The 22,913-nt window shown below is 45.9% G+C and overlaps 1 protein-coding gene across 2 annotated transcripts in view; it reads left to right on the top strand.

Annotated features, from left to right (window-relative positions):
- The first annotated feature begins 3,638 nt into the window (after nucleotides 1-3,638).
- Nucleotides 3,639-22,913, top strand: part of ppl (periplakin) — a 41,684-nt gene continuing 22,409 nt past the window's right edge. The window contains exon 1 of one of the 2 annotated variants that reach the window (XM_002941048.5): nucleotides 3,639-3,947. In XM_002941048.5, the coding sequence (XP_002941094.2) occupies nucleotides 3,889-3,947 (59 nt within the window). In that variant the 5' untranslated portion in view covers nucleotides 3,639-3,888. Of the gene's footprint in view, nucleotides 3,948-9,000; nucleotides 9,054-22,913 lie in introns of those variants that run through there. The other variant, XM_031893902.1, reaches the window with a different exon arrangement.

The following is a 22,913-nucleotide window of genomic DNA, read 5'->3' as shown; positions in this document are numbered from 1 at the left end:
TACATGTGCAGGGGGAGTGGATATTGTGGAGCCACATGTGCAGGGGGAGTTGATATTGTGGAGCCACATGTGCAGGGGAGTTGATATTGTGGAGCCACATGTGCAGGGGGAGTTGATATTGTGGAGCTACATGTGCAGGAGGAGTTGATATTGTGGAGCCACATGTGCAGGGGGAGTTGATATTGTGGAGCTACATGTGCAGGGGGAGTTGATATTGTGGAGCTACATGTGCAGGGGGAGTTTATATTTTGGAGCCACATGTGCAGGGGGAGTTGATATTGTGGAGCCACATGTGCAGGGGGAGTTGATATGGTGGAGCTACATGTGCAGGGGGAGTTGATATTGTGGAGCCACATGTGCAGGGGGAGTTGATATTGTGGAGCACATGTGCAGGGGGAGTTGATATTGTGGAGCCACATGTGCAGGAGGAGTTGATATTGTGGAGCCACATGTGCAGGAGGAGTTGATATTGTGGAGCCACATGTGCAGGAGGAGTTGATATTGTGGAGCCACATGTGCAGGAGGAGTTGATATTGTGGAGCCACATGTGCAGGGGGAGTTGATATTGTGGAGCTACATGTGCAGGGGGAGTTTATATTTTGGAGCCACATGTGCAGGGGGAGTTGATATTGTGGAGCTACATGTGCAGGGGGAGTGGATATTGTGGAGCCACATGTGCAGGGGGAGTTGATATTGTGGAGCCACATGTGCAGGGGGAGTTGATATTGTGGAGCCACATGTGCAGGGGAGTGGATATTGTGGAGCCACATGTGCAGGGGGAGTTGATATTGTGGAGCCACATGTGCAGGGGGAGTTTATATTTTGGAGCCACATGTGCAGGGGGAGTTGATATTGTGGAGCTACATGTGCAGGAGGAGTTGATATTGTGGAGCCACATGTGCAGGGGGAGTTGATATTGTGGAGCTACATGTGCAGGAGGAGTTGATATTGTGGAGCCACATGTGCAGGGGGAGTTGATATTGTGGAGCTACATGTGCAGGGGGAGTTGATATTGTGGAGCTACATGTGCAGGGGGAGTTTATATTTTGGAGCCACATGTGCAGGGGGAGTTGATATTGTGGAGCCACATGTGCAGGGGGAGTTGATATTGTGGAGCCACATGTGCAGGGGAGTGGATATTGTGGAGCTACATGTGCAGGGGGAGTTGATATTGTGGAGCTACATGTGCAGGGGGAGTTGATATTGTGGAGCTACATGTGCAGGGGGAGTTGATATTGTGGAGCCACATGTGCAGGGGGAGTTGATATTGTGGAGCCACATGTGCAGGGGGAGTTGATATTGTGGAGCCACATGTGCAGGGGGAGTTGATATTGTGGAGCCACATGTGCAGGGGGAGTTGATATTGTGGAGCCACATGTGCAGGGGGAGTTGATATTGTGGAGCCACATGTGCAGGGGGAGTTGATATTGTGGAGCCACATGTGCAGGGGGAGTTGATATTGTGGAGCCACATGTGCAGGGGGAGTTGATATTGTGACAGTGTTTTTGAAATAGATGTTGGGGGAAATTTCCATTTCTTCAAAATGAACATAAATAAGTGTTGGGATAAAAGTAAATGTACTAAGTTTACAATGAGGCAGAAGAGTCAGGAACTCCATTCCTCCATTCCAAAACTGAGGACCAAGCGCAAGGCTGTTACTGACTGTAGGAGTAAGGAATTTCGGTAGATCCGTGTCAGGGTACTGGTGGGATCAGCTGAATGAATAATAGGGATTAAATAACATGAATCCATTAACAGTAAGGGGGTCTATAGTGGGATGAGACATATAGGCCAATATCTGTACCAATCTGAGCACGCTTACCCACAAGGCAGGCATGGTCTGGGGGAAAAGGCACCCAGTACTGTAATATTCAGGCTTTCTGGGTGCTTACAGATTTGTGGGTTCTCATTTACAAATTAAGGGGCAGGGAGAAACGTGCAAAAAATAATTGCCCTTTGCGACTAATTTTTGTCATTTGTTCCCAATCCCTTGTTTGTAAATGAAGCCCTCAGCCCTGAAACACTTGTTTTAAGTAATACAATACTGAATGGAAAGGGCCATATGAGACATTTACTGGGCACACTAAGGGGCACAAAAGCGCCTGTGTCCTCGCTCTGATCCTATAGGTCTGGTGGGGGCAAGGCAAGGGCGTGCTAATTTGCATGTGTGAATAATGTGGCAGTTAGGGGGCAGGCAGGGGGTGGGGGGCACCTACGTGAGTCCCCTTGCTGACCCCTAAGGAATACAATTGAGTCCTGCAGTAATTCAGAACGCTTGTGCCCATATTGTTCAGTGCCCACACAGGCAGTTCTTGGTCTCCCTAATGGAAAGGATAAACGTGCTTCTACCCATGAATATGGCACAACTACCCCCGTCTGATAAACCTCATCCACAAATTCCTGCCATGCAAGTGGTCTAGCGGCTTCCTGTCCCTAATCATGGGAGTGGAATCATTCAATTAGCACAATATACTGTATATTAACGAGCTTTGGTAATCATTAATAGATGGTTTCATGGGATATTTGCATAATTAGATTCCTATTTTTGCATTTCATGCCACACCCTGCTGCCCACGTTTACTGCACCTTTAGTCCCTGAGAAATGGGCGCAGCCTGCTGATTGGTTGCTATGGGGGTTACTAGGGAAATTCTCATCTGAAAAAAGGACACTTTTAAAAAGCGGGTGGTTCCCTTTTACTTTAACTTTTAATGTGTTATTTATTGGTTATGTCGTTTTTGTATTATTTGCCTTCCTTTTCTGCCTCTTTGCAGCTATCTAATGGGGGTCACTGACCCCTGAGCCAAAAAACCATTGCTCTGTGAGGCTCCAGTTTAATTATTATTGTTACTTTATATTACTTATTTTTCTATTCAGCCCCTCTCCTATTCATATATCTGTCTTTCATTCAAACCACTCCCTGGTTGCTAAGGTAATTTGGATCCCAGCAACCAAATAGCTGCTGAGAGAGCTGCCAAACAAAAACTGAAATAATTAAAAAAACTACAAATAATGAAAAATGAAGACCAATTGCAAATTGCCTGTGCTGACGCCACTGAGCCTCTATATATTTCTGTATACATGTTATTATACATATAACCAGGGGAACTGTGCCATGGTTTCTGCCGTTTGCACCCTGTATTCTGGCCGTGCCCCCCAATCCATGCAGACAGGAGAAGTGCCCCCTGTTTACACGCCAGGCTGGTGTGAGAAGTTTAGGCATTTTTGGGCTGTCAGATGCAGCCCCTCCTGCGCTTGTGGTATGCACCCCTCCCACCGCTCACTAGCCAGCCTGGAGCTGTCACTGGATGCCCCACCTGCTGTTGCACGCCTCTGGGCCTTAACCCCTTCCCTGCCGCACTGCAGGCTCTGAGCTAGCCCAGGACAGGGGTGTAGGATATAAACCCTATGCCAGGCATGACTCCTGCCCAAAGCTAAGGCGGCATTGCCCCCCTTGTGTTGCTAATAATGCACTTTCCCTGCTCACGTACAGAGGCCGTCAGTGCAGTTCTGCCTGTCCCTTTAAGTCTGCCATAGGTACAGTGTGTGTTTACCTGCCCACCTGTCATATGCCCCTCCCACGTCCTGCACAGCGCTGAGCACCCAGCCCCTCCAGGCCCTGCCCCTCTCCTACCTGTACAGCCAGATTTGCAGACAACACTGAGTACCTGCTACTTCCAAACTCTCAGCACCTACAGGCACCCACAGGTGTCCCACCACAGCACAGGTGGCACCTTGCAGGACCCAGCGGCACCCTACTGCACCCGGGGACACTATATAGGACCTGATATCTGCAGACCCTACAGAACCTCCAGTTCCGAGAAAGCCATCCAGAACCCAGAAGAACCAACACTACCCACCCCGACAAGCACCAACCCAGCGGCAGAACCATGAGTTCCTTGTTTAAGAAACGGAACAAATATAGTCCCAATCAGCAACCACCCAAAGTGTGAGTATGTCACCCTGGGGCACCCAGCTGGCAATGCCCCCTCACTCTGACATAGCTTCCTATGGATATAGATTGCAAGCTCTTGGACCACTTGTCAAATGCCCAAAAAAGAGGGAAAGCGTTTATTCAGTCTTGTCTGGCAGCCGGGCATTGCGCCTTTCCTAGTACCAGGGGCGGCTGTTGTATTGGCGAAGTCCCACATTGCTGCCATTGCCCTTCCCTTGGCACCTGTGCCCATTTCCCTTCATGCCAATGGAAAGCTGCAGCAGTAACAGGCATTTAGTTGGCGTCTATACCTTTAAAACAGGCAGCAGGCAGTCAGGGCTACAATCACTAATCCATGTCATTTTATGGCAGAAAGGGTACTGGGCTCCTCTGCCCATGTAAACATGGGATTTGTTTGTTTTTAGCCTGTATATGTACATTTTATTGGATTGCCAGCTACACGCCCTCTCTAAATACACTTTTTGTCACATTAATGAGACCAGCCAGGCCGTGTACACAAGGGTACAACACTCTCAATGGAACTTCATTAACATCTGTAAGTGCAGTATCTGTCTGGGGGTTTCTGTTCTCTGCACTGCTGGTTGCGACTCCTGTGTAGGAGCAGTTATGAATACTATGGAGAGGGAATTGGTTGTTTATTTATGGGATTATTCTCCCACACTCAGCCCTGTACATTGTAACGAGGCTGGGAATCCATAATGAGAGTGATGAGCCCTAAGACAATTATCCTATTGTGATCTATAGGGATTCTAGTTGTGTGTGTGTGAGGCTAATCCCATTGTTATGTGCTAAATGCCCGCACATTGCTAAACATACCCCGGGACTCTCTAATGGCCACTAAGTGCATTCCACAGGGGGCCACAGAGGAAAGATTGCACTTTAGTATTTAATTTTAAATCCAAAAAATGTGCCAACTGGGTCCTGCCTTACTCGTATGCCCATGGGTGGGAGCTGCCATAGAGTATTGTAGCATCTTATTGAGAGCCTAGAACATTCCTTCCCTGCACACAAGTGGGGAAATGTTTTTCCACATTTCTGCATAGGGGGGAAAGCTAATATAAAGTGCTGCAGGATATAAATAAAGGATAATAATAATAATAATATAAGCACAGAGCGCTGCTTTGTATACCTGTGTATACGTATGGGTGGGGGCTGCCAAGATAGTAGCTTATTGCATACATACGTTGGGTTAAAGCTGCCATATTGTTTCAGTACGAGGGTATAGCTAATTGTTTGCACTGTACATTCCTTCTCTGTCTATAAGAACTTATACATAAGTGGAAGCTGCTTCAATGGTTCATGGTAGACAGCCATAGAACAGCGCCATCTACTGGTCATACATAAATGATAGTATTCTGTCCTGTAATATTGATTGAAAGCCCAGTTGCTAACCATGATACCACTGATATAGAAGCAGATATATACCCAGCAGTTATATACCCAGAGGCCCCTGTCAAGCAGAGACATTTCCCTGCACAACGCGTTTCTCCCATGAAAGGTGCAGAGGGTTTGGCCCTACAGGACTCACACTTGGGTGTGTTACACACACACTGGGATGTGTGAAAAGGACACTAGACCGCGATTGAGCTGGGTGTGTACCTGTGATTTAAAGCTGGACAGCTGCAAAGGGAAACTCGCCCTTTCATTTGTTTTCTCAGTGATTATTTCTGTAGCAGGTTCGATAGAATAGAATGGGGCCAAACTGTCACCTTGGACTCAGAGGGGGTTTAGAACCCACTTAAAAAATACTTGAGTCCTTGTTTATTTGCACTTTCCAAATTCCAAGGGATCTTTGGCTCAGGTTTCCAAAGAGATTAGAAAAATCTCCTAACCTTGCCTCATTCCATTGTACCCAGCGTGTTTGTTTGGAAAGACCCAAAACGACAATAGATTTGTGGCTGACGGGGTCAGTGACCCCCCAATCACCAGGCTGAATAAACTGCAAACTGCAATGGGGCAGTAGAAAAATCCGAATAAGTAAAAAAACTATGAAAAAACAAAGACCATTTGCTAAGAATAGGACATAACAACAATAAAAGTTACATTAAAGGGGAACTACACCTTTAATATAATATAAACTATCATTAGTTGAGCTGTTTAGAGCTTTGCCGAGGGCAGAAACATGGCTGGAAAGATATTTCTGTATATATACTCTCGTCTTGCTCGTTCCATGTGGGAGGCAAGAACATTCTTTTGAGTGGAGGTTGCTCGCTGATTGTCGGCTTTCCCCTAATTGTGAACAAATCCCTTGTTTCCCCGCACCACGGCCATCGGAATAGATCACAGACTCACGTGTTTATCTGTATCCTAAACTACTTTTCCTGCTATAATCCGCCCTGTGTTTGAATTTATTTATACTTGGGCGGAACCGAAAGAGATTAAAATAAATCTTTGCAAACCCGCAGAACTTTGTAAATGAGCTCTGATGCATAATTCCACCCCCCCTTACTATTCAAACCTTATTATTCTACGGAAGTATTTCTAGATTTAAGTACTTCCGGAACTGATTCTATATTACAGGGCTGCCACTTGAGCGTTTGTGAAGCTATCATAGTTTTCTGCATCCATATTTGTTTTATGAAACGCTGCCCTGTTGTACTGACTACCTGGCATTGTGCAGCTCTACAGTGACTGGATAGAATTATCTGGACAATGTATAATTTAGCCAGGGCATATGAGATTAAGGACTATGCAGTGTTGGGCTAGGGAGCCTAGGGCCCACCAGGAACCCTTGAACCACAGGGCCCCTCCTTTCTTCACTTACCTACTTTGACCTACTGTTGTCCTACTCTCATCTATCTTTCCATATCCATATCCTTTTCTTTGTTCTCATAGAGAAATGGGGAATGACCATGGTATAGTCCAGCGTTTTTCAACCACTGTTGCCTGGTGTGCCGTAGGCAGGGCACCAATGTACTAGGGGGGCACTGCTCTTGGCACCAATGTACTAGGGGGGCACTGCTGCTGGGCACCAATGTACTAGGGGGGCACTGCTCTTGGCACCAATGTACTAGGGGGCACTGCTGCTGGGCACCAGTGTACTAGGGGGGCACTGCTCTTGGCACCAATGTACTAGGGGGGCACTGCTGCTGGGCACCAATGTACTAGGGGGGCACTGCTGCTGGGCACAGAGTTAAATTTTTTAACATTTTCTAATGGTGGTGTGCCTTGTGATTTTTTTCATGAAACAAGTGTGCCTTTGCCCAAAAAAGGTTGAAAAACACTGGTATAGTCATAAAAGGCCAAAGGATTGGATGGGAAGGAGGACTTGGGCTCACCTGGAGTCTTTCTTCTATTTTGGTAGGCTAGTCAACACTGGGAATGTAAGAAGATGATTTAGATGCTTTCCTCTCTTCTCATCTATCGTCTTCATCTATCCTTCTGTGCCTAGATCTCCTCTTTGTTCTATACAGAGATGGCTAATGGGTATGGTATAGTCATACAAGTCATACTCTCATCTATCCTTCCATACCTAGATCTCTTCTTGTTCTATACAGAGATGGCTAATGGGTATGGTATAGTCATACAAGTCATACTCTCATCTATCCTTCCATACCTAGATCTCTTCTTGTTCCATACAGAGATGGCTAATGGGTATGGTATAGTCATACAAGTCATTCTCTCATCTATCCTTCCATATCCATATCTCCTCTTTGTTCTCAAAGCAAAACGGAGAATGGCCATGGTATAGTCATACAAGTCATACTCTCATCTATCCTTCCATATCCATATCTCCTCTTTGTTCTCATTGAGAAATGGGAAATAGCTATGGTATAGTCATACAAGGCATACTCTCATCTATCCTTCCATACCTAGATCTCTTCTTGTTCTATACAGAGATGGCTAATGGCCATGGTATAGTCATACAAGGCATACTCTCATCTATCCTTCCATACCTAGATCTCTTCTTGTTCTATACAGAAATGGCTAATGGCCATGGTATAGTCATACAAGTCATACTCTCATCTATCCTTCCATACCTAGATCTCTTCTTGTTCTATACAGAAATGGCTAATGGCCATGGTATAGTCATACAAGTCATACTCTCATCTATCCTTCCATATCCATATCCTCCTCTTTGTTCTCAAAGCGAAATGGGGAATGGCCATGGTATAGTCATACAAGTCATACTCTCATCTATCCTTCCATACCTAGATCTCTTCTTGTTCTATACAGAGATGGCTAATGGCCATGGTATAGTCATACAAGGCATACTCTCATCTATCCTTCCATACCTAGATCTCTTCTTGTTCTATACAGAAATGGCTAATGGCCATGGTATAGTCATACAAGTCATACTCTCATCTATCCTTCCATATCCATATCCTCCTCTTTGTTCTCAAAGCGAAACGGGGAATGGCCATGGTATAGTCATACAAGTCATACTCTCATCTATCCTTCCATATCCATATCTCCTCTTTGTTCTCATAGAGAAACAGGGAATGGCCCTGGTAAATTCATACAAGGCCAAAGGATTGGAAGGGAAAGAGGACCTGGGTCAACCTGGAGTTTTCCTGGTGTCGTGGTGGATCAATCCACACTAGGAATATAAGAAGTCTAATGATTTAGAAGCTTCCAGTCTTGCATTTAACATGACCAACAGCTATCATATATTGTGTAAACCAATTAGAATCCAGAATGCTATCAAGAGGACCACGTGGGTCTATTGAGGTCTTTCACCTTTGATGTCTGGTTACATATAAAGTATGGTGTGGTTTCCCCCTTTAATTGATCAATGAAATGGCCTGTGTGTATGTGAGATTTCATACTTCAGATGCTCCAACACTATAAGGCAGAGATTTACCAGACCTATGCCCCAGTTTGGTGCCAAGTGCCCAAAACATGCTCGTTATTTATCTAAAGCATTGTTGGCTGCATTCCTCCCCATGGCTTAGTTCCCAGTGAGAACGCCTCCTGTCCCTGTCCTAGAAAAACGATCTTTTGTCTGGGAAACAATGGCCAGTGTGCCAGAGCCAGCCACAAGTTTGTTTTCATAACTAGAGCGGGATTACAGCATTTACTCTGGTAGGGTGAGGATGTGACAGTTGTTATGAAGGCAACAGACTTCGGGTGAAGAGGAAGGACAGGATTGGTGTTCTGGTTAGTTTACCTTTCTTTGGCTTGTATAAACTGCTTACAACCTTCTTGTTGACTTGGTTTAAGTGCTGGTCTGTCATTTATTGATGTTGTGGACTGTTAAAGACCATCATGTTGGGTTACTATAGCCTGCTGTGCCTCAAAATGCATATACCAAGATAATGTCCTTGTTCTTTGGGTTGAATTTGAACCCTATATGTAGTTTAGTAATACTGACATGTCTATTGAGAGGGACACCCTGTGTTGTAGGGGCTACTTTGTGTGACGTTATCATTCCAGTGTCTACTGCCTTAAACATTAAGGTGGCCATATATGGTCCATCATTGGCTTCTGACTCTAGAGTGTATAGGTCCAAAATGATGACCTGCCTATCAAGTAGATTGGAAAGTCCCATTGGGTGATGATCCCATTGGGCCATTGATGCAGTCATCTCATCTCATAGACCACTATTATAATCCAGTTGTTGACCCTTGGGCAAAACCATTGGATCAGCTTAGTTTGCCCCACCAGTTGGGTAACTGAACCAGACAAAGATTCACATGTTTGGTGGCCTCAGAATGACAGAATTGGGCTGCCACCATGTAACTTTGATGCATTACCTTGAAAGAAAATTGATAGTTCTACATTAATAACACAGAGTAATGGAAAGAACCAATCACTGTTTGTAAATAGCCCTTGCTTGCTTTGATCTACTGGTCACCACCTCAAGAACTTTTGGTACATTTTCTTCTACTTTTGGAGACCCCTGTTGTATATAGGACATCCATCCATAGGACATCCATGAACTATTTTAACTGGCTGAGTGCAGTCTTAATAACTTCAACCTCAACTTTCAGAATGGTCTAATGCTCACCTAACGTTCTTAAGGGACGTCCGACAAGTAAGGTAAACCATACTCTTTCTAGAAGAGATTAAAAAGATAAGGAACTTGGAGAACATTGACTAGTAATGGTACCATGTTTGCTTGCAGTTCACGGCCACCCAGACATCAACCAAGTCATATAGTGGGACCTTTTATAGGCTATATGGCAACTGGTGCATATTTCAGGGCCAGGAACAAGCTCTTTCAGTGCAATCTAGGTGTCTAGAAAAGAAAGCCAGGATGGTCACAGTTTGTATACATAGTAACATAGTAAGTTAGGTTGAAAAAAGACATACGTCCATCACATTCAACCATAATGCCTATATATAACCTGCCTAACTGCTAGTTGATCCAGAGGAAGGCAAAAACCCCATCTGAAGCCTCTCTAATTTGCCCCAGAGGGGAAAAAATGGTATAGGGCCAACAGTCTTCTTAGATGTAATCATCTAATTTATCAGTTTGTAGATGGATTAAATGGGTCGTTCAATTGGCCATGAGAAAAACTAGGAGAACTAGGAAAGAACATGGTGGCCTAGTTGAGATGCTCATAGATACTGGTTGGTCAAGGCTAGTAGCTACCATTCTGAGTGGGCAAAGTAGATAGGAGCCTATTGGCTTTACTGAGAGAAGGATGACTCTCTAAGGAGACAGGCAAGTGAGCGTCTCTCTGTGTTGATAATAATAAGACATGACATACGACTCTTGAGTGACAGGAGGAGCCGAGAGAGCATTGCATAGATACACGCTGATAACCCAAGGGTGTGAGAGGCACAAGTTCCAGGCTGTCAGGGAAGGGGTGTAACCGAGATACAGTTTCAATGGAGAGACAACGGGGTGGGTAAGGTGTCACTCTGGTGTGTGTGTGTATTGAAAGTCCCAACATCCTTGAGGGATCGGCACCGTGTTGCTCAAAGTATTGTTTGGGTGGGAATGGGAATTTGCTCTGAACTGAGTGACCATAAACTCAGGTTACATAGTAAGCTAGAAATTCTTTCATAGGTCCAAAAGTACCTGGGACAGAAGAGACCTAGAGTTGCACCTTAACTGGCCTTCAGGCTGGGCCCCTCGCCTATTGCTTGAGACCCTCATAGAGAGACCCTGCTCCGGATGGTGTTGCTTTATAGCATTAGGGTGCAGGGAGTTATTATGCACATAAAGAGCTACCATTATAACTAAGTCTATGCTGATTATAGAAATAAAGGGGAAGTTAATTGTACAATGATCTCATTAAGCCTTATGGTCAGCGAGACCCTAGCAACCACATCCCGGATAAAGTACAAACAGGAGAGCTGCAAAAAATGTTCATATGGAGCAGTGGACGTGCTGTTTGTTTCCTGTTGTTCCACAATAATCCCTTTGCCAATGGGCACGGCCCAATCAGGAATGGATATAAATATTCCAGTTTCGGTGCAGTGCGAGTAACTGCCCTATGTGCATCAGGTCTGTGCGGGGAGGTTTGCGTAATCGTATAGCCATTAAACCCCATTAGCATCTTCCTTTGTCTAACACAATGGCAGTCACACCTATTCCGGTGACTAATGTGCCAACTATGATTGGGCGACTGGGATTTTAGTGTTGTTTCACTTTAAATTCCATATTGATTGATTACTCGCCTTATACTATAGTTAGCCAGTTTGTTTGTTACCGAGTAGCTAATTACTAATAGGTAATGATGGGAGTATTAATGATGAATATATATGGAGGGATGTTTATCCCCTATTGTCCCTTTAGCCAGGGCTTTCCTGGAGGATTCAGTGCATTGTCTGGTGGGATATTAATGAAGATATTTTTGTCTAAAATGCATTAAAAAAATGGCGGCACAGATGGGGGGGGACTAACAGTGCCTACTGGGACGATGTTTGACTCTCTATGAGCCTTTTAGATGGCGGCTAGTGATGGGCGAAATGATGAAAAACTTGCGAAACGGGGAAAATGTCACGCGTAAAAAGATTTGTCGCCTGTGACTATTCTTTTGACACCCGCAATACATTTTTTGACGCGCGACTATTATTTTGACGCCGCAATTATTTATTTTGATGCTGCGACTATTTATTTTGAGTCCGCGACTATTTGTTTTGACTCTGGGACTATTGTTTGATGCTGCAACTATTCTTTGACGCCTCGACTATTCTTTGATGCCTGCGACTATTCTTTTGGCACGCCACTATTAGTTTTGATGCAATTTCGGACATGCGGCAAATTTTTTCTCGAAAAACAAACCACCAATCGCAAAACGCGGAAATTCGCTGCGAATCCATGCCTGACTAAACATTTTGCCCATCACTAATGGCGGCTCCTTTTCGAAACATTTTTCCTAGAGCTCAGTACTTTGCTTTCTGCTCTAGGGAAATAAATGGCAAATACAGCCTCCTTTTATATCAGAGTAATATAAGTTTCCCTTTGAATAGAAGCCTGAAAGGAAATCTCATATCAAATTACTGCAAGAACTGGGTCACCTATTATTAGACACACGCAGAATTACTGACATTGGATGTCTCTATGGGTCGGGATCCATTCTACTGTCATTTATCATTCAGTAGGGTCCAAACGTTAGCCCCATATAGAGATATAATCTATGTACAGAGGTATAGATATATATATATATAGGGGAGAAGTTGTTGATAAAGCTCTTGCCCAACTACATGGCTGCTCATTCCTATATGTAAGAGTGGGGTTGGGGAGAGGTCAGACCACTGATAACATCTATGATTGCTAGCCATATGCCCCAGGAGTCACACCACACACTCCCCCTGCCCAAGGCAAACTCGTTTTACTCAGGAAAGTCCAGTTTGCATGATGGATACAGGGACAGGTAAACATGTCTCCAAACAATGATCATCATTGGCCCTAAGTGAACCAATCAGATATATTAACCTTGATTAACTTGTTGTTGAGGAAAGCTAATCTTGTATTGGAGGCTGTTACCCATATGTCTGATCTGAGAGAAAGGTAGTATTTAGGGAATAGCTTCTTCCCCTATATAGTTATAAAGAATATATATAGTTCCCCTATATTTAATGGTGCCACCACCAAGAGTCAGACTGGGGTCATGTGTTTCACTGTGGAAAGCACACATGGCCATCTTTAATGGCCTGGGGAAGGAAGGCAGGTTGGCCCGGTTGGCCAGTTGGTGCCTGCCACTACCCATTGGCTGGAAATGTAGCCATATACTGCAAGGCCATGATGGTAGATATTCTTGTTCCAGCTCTAAAACTGCTTGGCATCCATCTATGGCTTCTCCTAGATAAGGACCCTGGGTTGGTCTATGTATGGCCAATACAAAGGTGGCAACATTTAAACTGGCCAGGCCTGAACTGGAAATCTGTAGACTCTTCCAGCTGCTGTAACATGCCATAGACAAGTGATCCCCAAGCAGTGACTCGGGGCCAACATGTTGCTCCCCAACCCCTTGGGTGTTGCTCCCAGTGGCCTCAAAACTTGTGCTCCTTTTTGAATTTCTGACTTGGAGGTAAGTTTTGGAGGCAAGTTTTGGAGGCATAAATACCATGTATACTGCCAAACAGAGCCTTGTGTAGTCTGCCAGTCCACATGGGACTTCCTGGTAACCAATCACAACCCTTATTGGTCACCTCCTAGAAACTTTTTTCATGCTTTCGTTGCTCCTCACCTTTTTTTATATTCCAGTGTTGCTCACTGGTAAAAAAGGTTGGGACCTCTGCCATAGCCGGTCACTGTTTATTGCTCCTTAGTTGGGCGATTTGGGCCTTTGTGTAGCTGAAATGCCAGTCTGGACCTGAACCTTGCCATAACATAGTAAGTTGGGTTGAAAAAAGACATACGTCCATCACGTTCAACCATAATCATATACCATATGTGGAAAGTTCAAATCATGTCGCCAAACGAGTGGATCTTCTCCCGATATACCCACCCAAGGGTGGGCGATATCGGGAGAATCCAGGCTAATTAGATCAAATTATAACGACGGGTATAGGCAAAGTCGGTCCGGGGGCCGCATCAACGAGCCGATGTGGTCCACGATTTGACTAGATTTATTAACCTGCCCGATCGTATCTAGCCAATTTCAGGCCAGATATCGGTCGGGCAGGCCCATCGGTAGTGCCCATACACGGGCTGATTAGCTGCTGAATCGGTCTAAGGGACCAAGGGGGCCGAGTTACGGTATAAATACTGATCTAGTTATGACGACTTTGGGCAGTGGCCAGTTCAAATAAGCTGCCTGGAAAGATGTTGCCCACAGGTCTTGATGTGGTATATAGATTATTTGGACCAGTACATAGGTCAGTAGGCTGCCAGATTGATGAAGAATGGTAGAGTTTCCCAGTCTCCCCAGGCCAAGTAACATTGCTCCCATTCCGCCTCCTGTAGCTAGTTTGCTATTGGGGGCAGTGACATTAGGTAGGACCACCCTGGGCAACGTAGGTTGAAGTCTTCACAGTTGAGATGTGCAATGGTAATACGGTCCAGCAGCTTTAGGTGGATCCATGGACTTCATTACAGGATATACTGTATATATATATCAAATAAAATACCCCAACAGAAGTCATCTCGTTCTTCTCTTTATCAGGTCTATAGGCACAGAAATTAGGTGATGAAGTACACAAATACAAAAATAACTTGGAATGTAGAGATTGTGAGCAGGAACCCTCCCAGGAGACTCTCAACCTTCACATTCCCAGTTATTTTTATCCTCACTATGTTCTCCCTTGAAGAAGAGAAGGTGATCATTCCAATTGGGTTAGCAAGTTGTCCGTCCTCCAGAGCAAGTAAAACACTATCAACAGTCTTGGGTTCAATAATCTCCCAAGGGAGGGGGGGGGGGGCAAGTGTAATATCAGCCGCAATGTTTACACCGGGTCTAACAGCCAACCAGCAGGCTTCCTATAAACCAGCCTGAAAAGAAACAAACTGATTGGTTGCTGTGGGTTTCCAGACCTGGAGCCAATTCTTCTTCTTTTCAAAGTGGTAATTGCAACACCTACACCTTGGGTGGGGCTCACAATAACACAAGGAGTGCAATGATAAAAATAGAGAAATGTTTAAGGTCTGTTTAGGTGGGGTGGGAGATCACTTTTAATAAGGATTCGGGGTGAATGGCACTGCCCATAGGGTATCTAAAAACGAAAATTTTCTTAAGGGCAATGGCACAGACAGGGGTTTAATTGCATTGCCCCTAATGTCACTATGCACTGTAATTACATTAATTTTCTGCTGTGTTTTGCCCTGTTTGAGTCAAATATACCCCCCCCCCATTGTTTCTGTGCCCCAGCGAGGAGCCTCAGGGGAAGATCACAGGTCCAGCTCCGGTCACTGCATAATGCGGCAGACAAGGAGAGGTACTATTGCCCTCCCTGGTTTGCCTTTGAGTAGTTTTACAGATATTTCATGTAAGAAATATTTCCTGACGTTACTCTGGAACCTGCTCCCCTAAGGGGACAGTGTGTGCCGGGCTATCTATCACTCCCCCCTCCGCATTACACAGTATAGAGGGTTCCTGCCCCGACTTGCACAGTATGAAGTGTTAACACCTTCCTGGTCGGTATTTGATGGGGGGCTTATTGGCTGAGTACCTTATTGGTCGGTCAACAACCAAACAAGGCCTGGTTGCTGGCCTACGGTAATCTAATGGTATACATTGCACTGGTTAAACTACAATGTGCATGTAACAATCTATGATTATATCTGACAGGGGCTCTATATTGTCTTTGTATTGATACAATGTGCATTTAACAATCTGTGATTATTTTTCTAGAACTACGGGATTATGTTTGTTCTGTTGAAGAAAATACAATGTACGATAACCAGTGCGTGTATGGTGGGAGATGAGGGGACCGATATCAGTAAAAACTTTGGATAACGGTTTCCGTCTCATCGATTGGGCAGGACTGAAAATTTTGATAGGTGCCTTTGACGGTGCCCAAATATCATAATATTAATACTGAATCATCAGGTAGGAGTAAAGAATTCCATTGTATTTAGTTTGTAGAAACAATAGGAACTCTACCTCCTTCTGCCGATTCAGCCCTGAGCGTAGATTTTGCTTGGGCGCCTTCAATGGCGTCCAATCAAAATCTTTTAACCTGGCCGATCGACGCATCGACCAATATCCGCAGCCTTTTGCGATATCGGGTGCCTCGTCGAGCCGCCATACACACACTGAATATCGTATGAAATTAGGTTTTGTATAATAACATCGGTGCGTGTATGGCCAGCGTCCCACTGAAAGATTAGTCGGAATCTCTCCGAAATGCCTTTCCACCAGCAACAAAGGGAATCCCGGTGGAAAGGCCTACACGTTGCTTCGGCTTTCCGAAATCATGCAATGTTGCTTGCAGGAGGTTGCCCGGATCACTATGTGGAAAGCCATAGTGGTGTGTAGGCCTTTCCACCGGCATTTTGGAGAGTTTAGTAGCCCACGGTAGCAGAGGTTTATCTCTCAGTGGGACATTAGCCTTAATGTTAGTAGAGTGGACCAGTGGTTGTGGGAAAGATCATAACTGTAGCCTGTATGTAGGAGGATTACAAGGGCCCCCTGACACATTAGCCAATATTACTATATCATTATGACTGTAAATAAGTTCCCTTTCCATCCGACCTACACTTCCCACTGTGACCGCTCCCCAGGCCCCTGCCAAATACAATCCAACCATGTCTATATCCGGCCCATTGTTACCTGTGAGAAACAAGCCTTGATATGATAATGTGGTTAGAGAAGGTTGGTGTGGTTATCCTGCCCCTCGCGGTGCCATACAGTGCTGCCGCTGTGGGACACAATGGCCTTGTTTGCTAGTGGATACAAACGCGTGATTCTTCCAAGGAATTCCTGTGAAGCTTCCCTAGTTCCGCACCATTTCAGTTATTAAAAAGTAACTGCCATAGAATCACCGAGCCATAAAATGGCCAAACATGCCCCGACTTGGGCAGGTGGTTTCTGATTTTGACTGTATTGCCTGGGCAGGGATTGGGTCTGGGTTGGCAAGACCCTCCAGGGCCGAGGCCCTCCGGGGTTTTTTCCTGTTATACTACTGGCCCAGTCGGAATCTGAGTACAATCAGTTATACGTCACCTAATATGGTATTTGCCCTTTTGGCTCCCAGACGGAACAGTCCCATACAGTACCTGGTTGGTTGGTTAGTCAGTCTATGGCCATCTTAAGACCAATGTGATGATAGTCATTCGGAATATTTTAATGGATCCTTCTGACATTCTAACAAATGCCTGGTTGCTAGGGAAAATAAACTTGAATGGAAACTGCAGGAAGAAAAATGAATTTCAAGCAAAGATAGAAAATGAAGCCCAACTGCAACATTAAAAAGACTGTTATTTCCTATCTAAAGGTTAATGGGAAGGTGAATGCCCCCCTGTAGGTAGGTAAAGCCAAACCAAGATAATGGCTGGAGGGCAGAGCAGGGAGTATTTGTTAAATAAAAGGCTGCGTAGGAGTTTACACAGGGTTTGAAAAAATAAACTTCATTAATTCTTGCATGATCGTTCCATTGCCGACACCTTGCAGAACTAGCCAATCCGGTGTGCAGGCTCTGAATTATGGATGAAATGTGTAGTCGCTCTTGCTCTTTTGTTTCTGATATTCCCCTGTACTAAGCACAATTCAGCAGGAACAGCCCCCTAAGTTTGCTCATAGCCTGTACAGAGAGATACCATAAAACTATGGCAGCATAGGGATTCCCCTGTACTAAGCATAATTCAGCAGGAACAGCCCCCTAAGTTTGCTCATAGCCTGTACAGAGAGATACCATAAAACTATGGCAGCATAGGGATTCCCCTGTACTAAGCTCAATTCAGCAGGAACAGCCCCCTAAGTTTGCTCATAGCCTGTACAGAGAGATACCATAAAACTATGGCAGCATAGGGATTCCCCTGTACTAAGCTCAATTCAGCAGGAACAGCCCCCTAAGTTTGCTCATAGCCTGTACAGAGAGATACCATAAAACTATGGCACATAGGGATTCCCCTGTACTAAGCACAATTCAGCAGGAACAGCCCCCTAAGTTTGCTCATAGCCTGTACAGAGAGATACCATAAAACTATGGCACATAGGGATTCCCCTGTACTAAGCACAATTCAGCAGGAACAGCCCCCTAAGTTTGCTCATAGCCTGTACAGAGAGATACCATAAAACTATGGCACATAGGGATTCCCCTGTACTAAGCACAATTCAGCAGGAACAGCCCCCTAAGTTTGCCCATAGCCTGTACAGAGAGATACCATAAAACTATGGCACATAGGGATTCCCCTGTACTAAGCACAATTCAGCAGGAACAGCCCCCTAAGTTTGCTCATAGCCTGTACAGAGAGATACCATAAAACTATGGCAGCATAGGGATTCCCCTGTACTAAGCACAATTCAGCAGGAACAGCCCCCTAAGTTTGCTCATTGTAGTAAAACATAAGGCTACAGTAATCATTTAGTCTTACAGGTTTCTATGGATTTGGGGTATTTGGCTTCAATGAGCAACGCAAGTTCCTTTCTTTCATTTCTGAAAACCAGTCTGACAGGTTTAATACTGAAGAGGGCAAACCCAAGATATGCTGTTATGATGATACATTAGTCTTATTTAGATTTATAATTACATATCGGCCATTCTCAGTGACTAAAAAAAAAAGGAGAACAAATATTAAAGTAAAATTTTATAAGTAATTATCTAATATATAAAGTTCAATGACACAGGCTGAGTTATACAGGGAACTCTGAATATTACTCATGTATTATAAGGGATAATGTACCCCCTACTGTAAATGATAAGGATATTAGAAGTCACTGAGGGGTTCTGTGCCCATATAAAGGCACAAGGCTGCAGGCTGAGTTATACAGGGAACTCTGAGTATCACTCATGTATTATAAGGGATAATGTACCCCCTACTGTAAATGATAAGGATATTAGCAGTTACTGAGGGGTTCTGTGCCCATATAAAGGCACAAGGCTGCAGGCTGAGTTATACAGGGAACTCTGAGTATCACTCATGTATTATAAGGGATACTGTACCCCCTACTGTAAATGATAAGGATATTAGAAGTCACTGAGGGGTTCTGTGCCCATATAAAGGCACAAGGCTGCAGGCTGAGTTATACAGGGAACTCTGAGTATCACTCATGTATTATAAGGGATAATGTACCCCCTACTGTAAATGATAAGGATATTAGCAGTCACTGAGGGGTTCTGTGCCCATATAAAGGCACAAGGCTGCAGGCTGAGTTATACAGGGAACTCTGAGTATCACTCATGTATTATAAGGGATAATGTACCCCCTACTGTAAATGATAAGGATATTAGCAGTCACTGAGGGGTTCTGTGCCCATATAAAGGCTGCAGGCTGAGTTATACAGGGAACTCTGCGTATCACTCGTATTATAAGGGATAATGTACCCCCTACTGTAAATGATAAGGATATTAGAAGTCACTGAGGGGTTCTGTGCCCATATAAAGGCACAAGGCTGCAGGCTATAGATAATGTGTAATAATGCACAAGTTGAAAATAAACTGGGCTGCGCTACAACGTAGGTGTGAGGCAATGGGTCAGTGTGTTCTTGCCCTGACGTCAGCGCCATCAGACAGACGGGCAGGGTGTCAGATTTGACAGTCTCTTCAATACAGCTGAATGGCTGAAAGGCGCTCATTGTGAGAGGTCTCTTGGGCTTTACAAACACTGTGGTTTCTCTATAAAGAAGGTGCACACAGGTCCCTCCCTTTATCACAATACGAGGGATTCTCTTCCCATAATACCCCAATACAAAGAGCTATTCTACCCAAACACACACAGGCTTACTGCGAAGTGTTATTCCTGGATAAATAGGCGCATTGGCTCACTAGGCCGCGGTCCCTACCCAAGGGCAGCCCATTGCTGGGAATAAGGGTGCGGCTCTGTAATAAGCCGGCAGGATTGGGGATTCACTATCCGTATTGTAACTACACATGTAGGGGGGCAGCATTCATTCTAGGGGCGGGGGGGGGGGTTGATTTATTTACTGTCTACTAATTGCTGAAAGGTGACGCTATGGTGCAGCTCAAATATTTGAAATGATTTCAGCAAGCAGGCTGCAACCTGCACTGAACTGGAGAGCAGCACTGCTGCCCGGGGGAGGCTTACAGCATGGCCAGTACTGCAGAGCTTCTAACTATGGTTACCCAGCATGCTGGGCCACTAGGGGTCAGGGTCGGACTAGGGTGTGCAAGGTCCAGTGGGGCTGCTAAACCCTCACCAGGGTCAGACTAGGGTGTGCAAGGTCCAATGGGGCTGCTAAACCCTCACCAGGGTCGGACTGGGGTGTGCAAGGTCCAGTGGGGCTGCTAAACCCTCACCAGGGTCGGACTGGGGTGTGCAAGGTCCAGTGGGGCTGCTAAACCCTCACCAGGGTCGGACTAGGGTGTGCAAGGTCCAATGGGGCTGCTAAACCCTCACCAGGGTCGGACTGGGGTGTGCAAGGTCCAGTGGGGCTGCTAAACCCTCACCAGGGTCGGACTAGGGTGTGCAAGGTCCAATGGGGCTGCTAAACCCTCACCAGGGTTGGACTGGGGTGTGCAAGGTCCAATGGGGCTGCTAAACCCTCACCAGGGTCGGACTGGGGTGTGCAAGGTCCAATGGGGCTGCTAAACCCTCACCAGGGTCAGACTGGGGTGTGCAAGGTCCAGTGGGGCTGCTAAACCCTCACCAGGGTCGGACTGGGGTGTGCAAGGTCCAATGGGGCTGCTAAACCCTCACCAGGGTCAGACTGGGGTGTGCAAGGTCCAGTGGGGCTGCTAAACCCTCACCAGGGTCGGACTAGGGTGTGCAAGGTCCAATGGGGCTGCTAAACCCTCACCACAGTCGGACTGGGGTGTGCAAGGTCCAATGGGGCTGCTAAACCCTCACCACAGTCGGACTGGGGTATGCAAGGTCCAGTGGGGCTGCTAAACCCTCACCACAGTCGGACTGGGGTATGCAAGGTCCAGTGGGGCTGCTAAACCCTCACCAGGGTCAGACTAGGGTGTGCAAGGTCCAATGGGGCTGCTAAACCCTCACCAGGGTCAGACTGGGGTGTGCAAGGTCCAATGGGGCTGCTAAACCCTCACCAGGGTCAGACTAGGGTGTGCAAGGTCCAATGGGGCTGCTAAACCCTCACCAGGGTCAGACTAGGGTGTGCAAGGTCCAATGGGGCTGCTAAACCCTCACCACAGTCGGACTGGGGTGAGCAAGGTCCAATGGGGCTGCTAAACCCTCACCAGGGTCGGACTTGGGTGTGCAAGGTCCAATGGGGCTGCTAAACCCTCACCAGGGTCGGACTTGGGTGTGCAAGGTCCAATGGGGCTGCTAAACCCTCACCAGGGTCGGACTGGGGTGTGCAAGGTCCAGTGGGGCTGCTAAACCCTCACCAGGGTCGGACTGGGGTGTGAGAGGCCCAGTGGGGCTGCTACCTCAGGGGTCACCACACCCCCTCAGGGACCCCCGACTGCCCACACACCCAACCTAAAATTCACCCATCACTACTCCAGGGGGATGTAGCAGCCCCGTTGGGTCTGGCACATCCCAGAAGTACCTGTAACATGGCTGCATAGAAATAAGTTCAGCCTGCAGCATGCATCTAAATGAATTGGATGTTGATTGAATATATGGCCGGTATTAGGGGTGAGGTGGCAACCCTAGCTAGTGGGCTGGCACCCCTACCTGCCCTAATAAATATTTGCTATAATACCCTAGGAGTGGCACTATAGCCCCAGCCTGCCTGGGAATAGGCCATAGCTCTTTGGGGGGGGGGGGGACGTGTAAAGGTTACAATTTTGTCCCCTGACTCATGTGAATGCTTAGTGAGCTGACTCACTACCCTGCGCCCATTGTTATAGTCTCCTCTTGTACATGTGCCGGGGTTATTATGGGCTGGAATACACAGCCTGCAGCTGCCAGCGACTCCTGTTTTGAAATGGAACGGCCCAGGACAAGATAACATTGCAGAGGCATCTCTATACACCCTGCCTTTATAAATAAAAAAAATAATAATAATTGCCCCCCACCAGGGCCCCAGTGCATGTAAATCCTTTCATTTATTAATATGTGCCCCCCCCCTGTTTGTGTCCGGGTGTGGGGGGCCCTCTGCTCACTGCATCCACCCTTGTTTGTCACAGTGAAGTGGGTGTGGCTTCCTATGAAATGGCCTCCGTGCAGGTTACTGTGCGGGGGGGTCTGGTAACAACAGAAACCTGCTTGTTACTGTGCCCTCCAGCTGTAACAGCCTGGGGAATAGTGTAAATTCTTCAGCTCAGTGGAGAGATTTGAGAGATGAGAAACAAAATATTCATTAAATTTCATCCCCCCTCCCCCCCACAGACAGAGATAATATTTAATATACAGGACGCTCACATTACAGGTCTTTACATGTGCAGGAATGGAGTTGCAGCTAAAGGCGCATCATGCTCGTCTCATATCTACAGGTAGTAACATGGGCAACCAATTAAATGTGTGTTTGCAACATTCTGTTTGCATTAAACGGATCAAAGCAGAAATCTGATTGGTTGCACGGGCAGGGAGTTACAGAACTGCGGGGAATCATGGAAGGAAGGCAGCAAACCCCCTCTCACAAGGGAAAATATATTTCATTTAATTATATCTAATTTGCTAATGTGATTTCCTGTTTAAAGGGGAAATTGCCCTAGTTGTTGTTCCTTTGTAACTCCCGATGGCTGTTGTTGGTTTTCTTTAGAAATATATTTAGTAGAACGCTGTGGAATTATCTGGGTTGTGCCATGGCAGCCTCCTGACTGTGCCCCAGTTGGCCCAGAGCGACTGCTGGCGTCCATCTTGTTTCTTATCAGGCCTATAGGAATGCAATGTGATTGCTCTATCTTGATTGGCTCACGTATTGGATCCTCAGGGGCCCAGTACATGTTTTTTTTCTCTCAAGTAACATTTTTCACTCATGAGTAATAGGGAAAGAGTGCAAATGTCTTGTTTCTTCCCCAAAGCCAGGAGTGCTCGGAATTGGGAAACGTCTAGATAAATATTTGCCAATTGGAAGCTACATGGTTAATGCC

The sequence above is a fragment of the Xenopus tropicalis genome, chromosome 9 (genome assembly GCF_000004195.4).
Source record: "Xenopus tropicalis strain Nigerian chromosome 9, UCB_Xtro_10.0, whole genome shotgun sequence".
In the NCBI taxonomy this organism is placed as follows: Eukaryota; Metazoa; Chordata; class Amphibia; order Anura; family Pipidae; genus Xenopus; species Xenopus tropicalis.
Note: the sequence above shows the minus strand (reverse complement) of the source record. Positions and strands in the feature narration are given on the sequence as shown.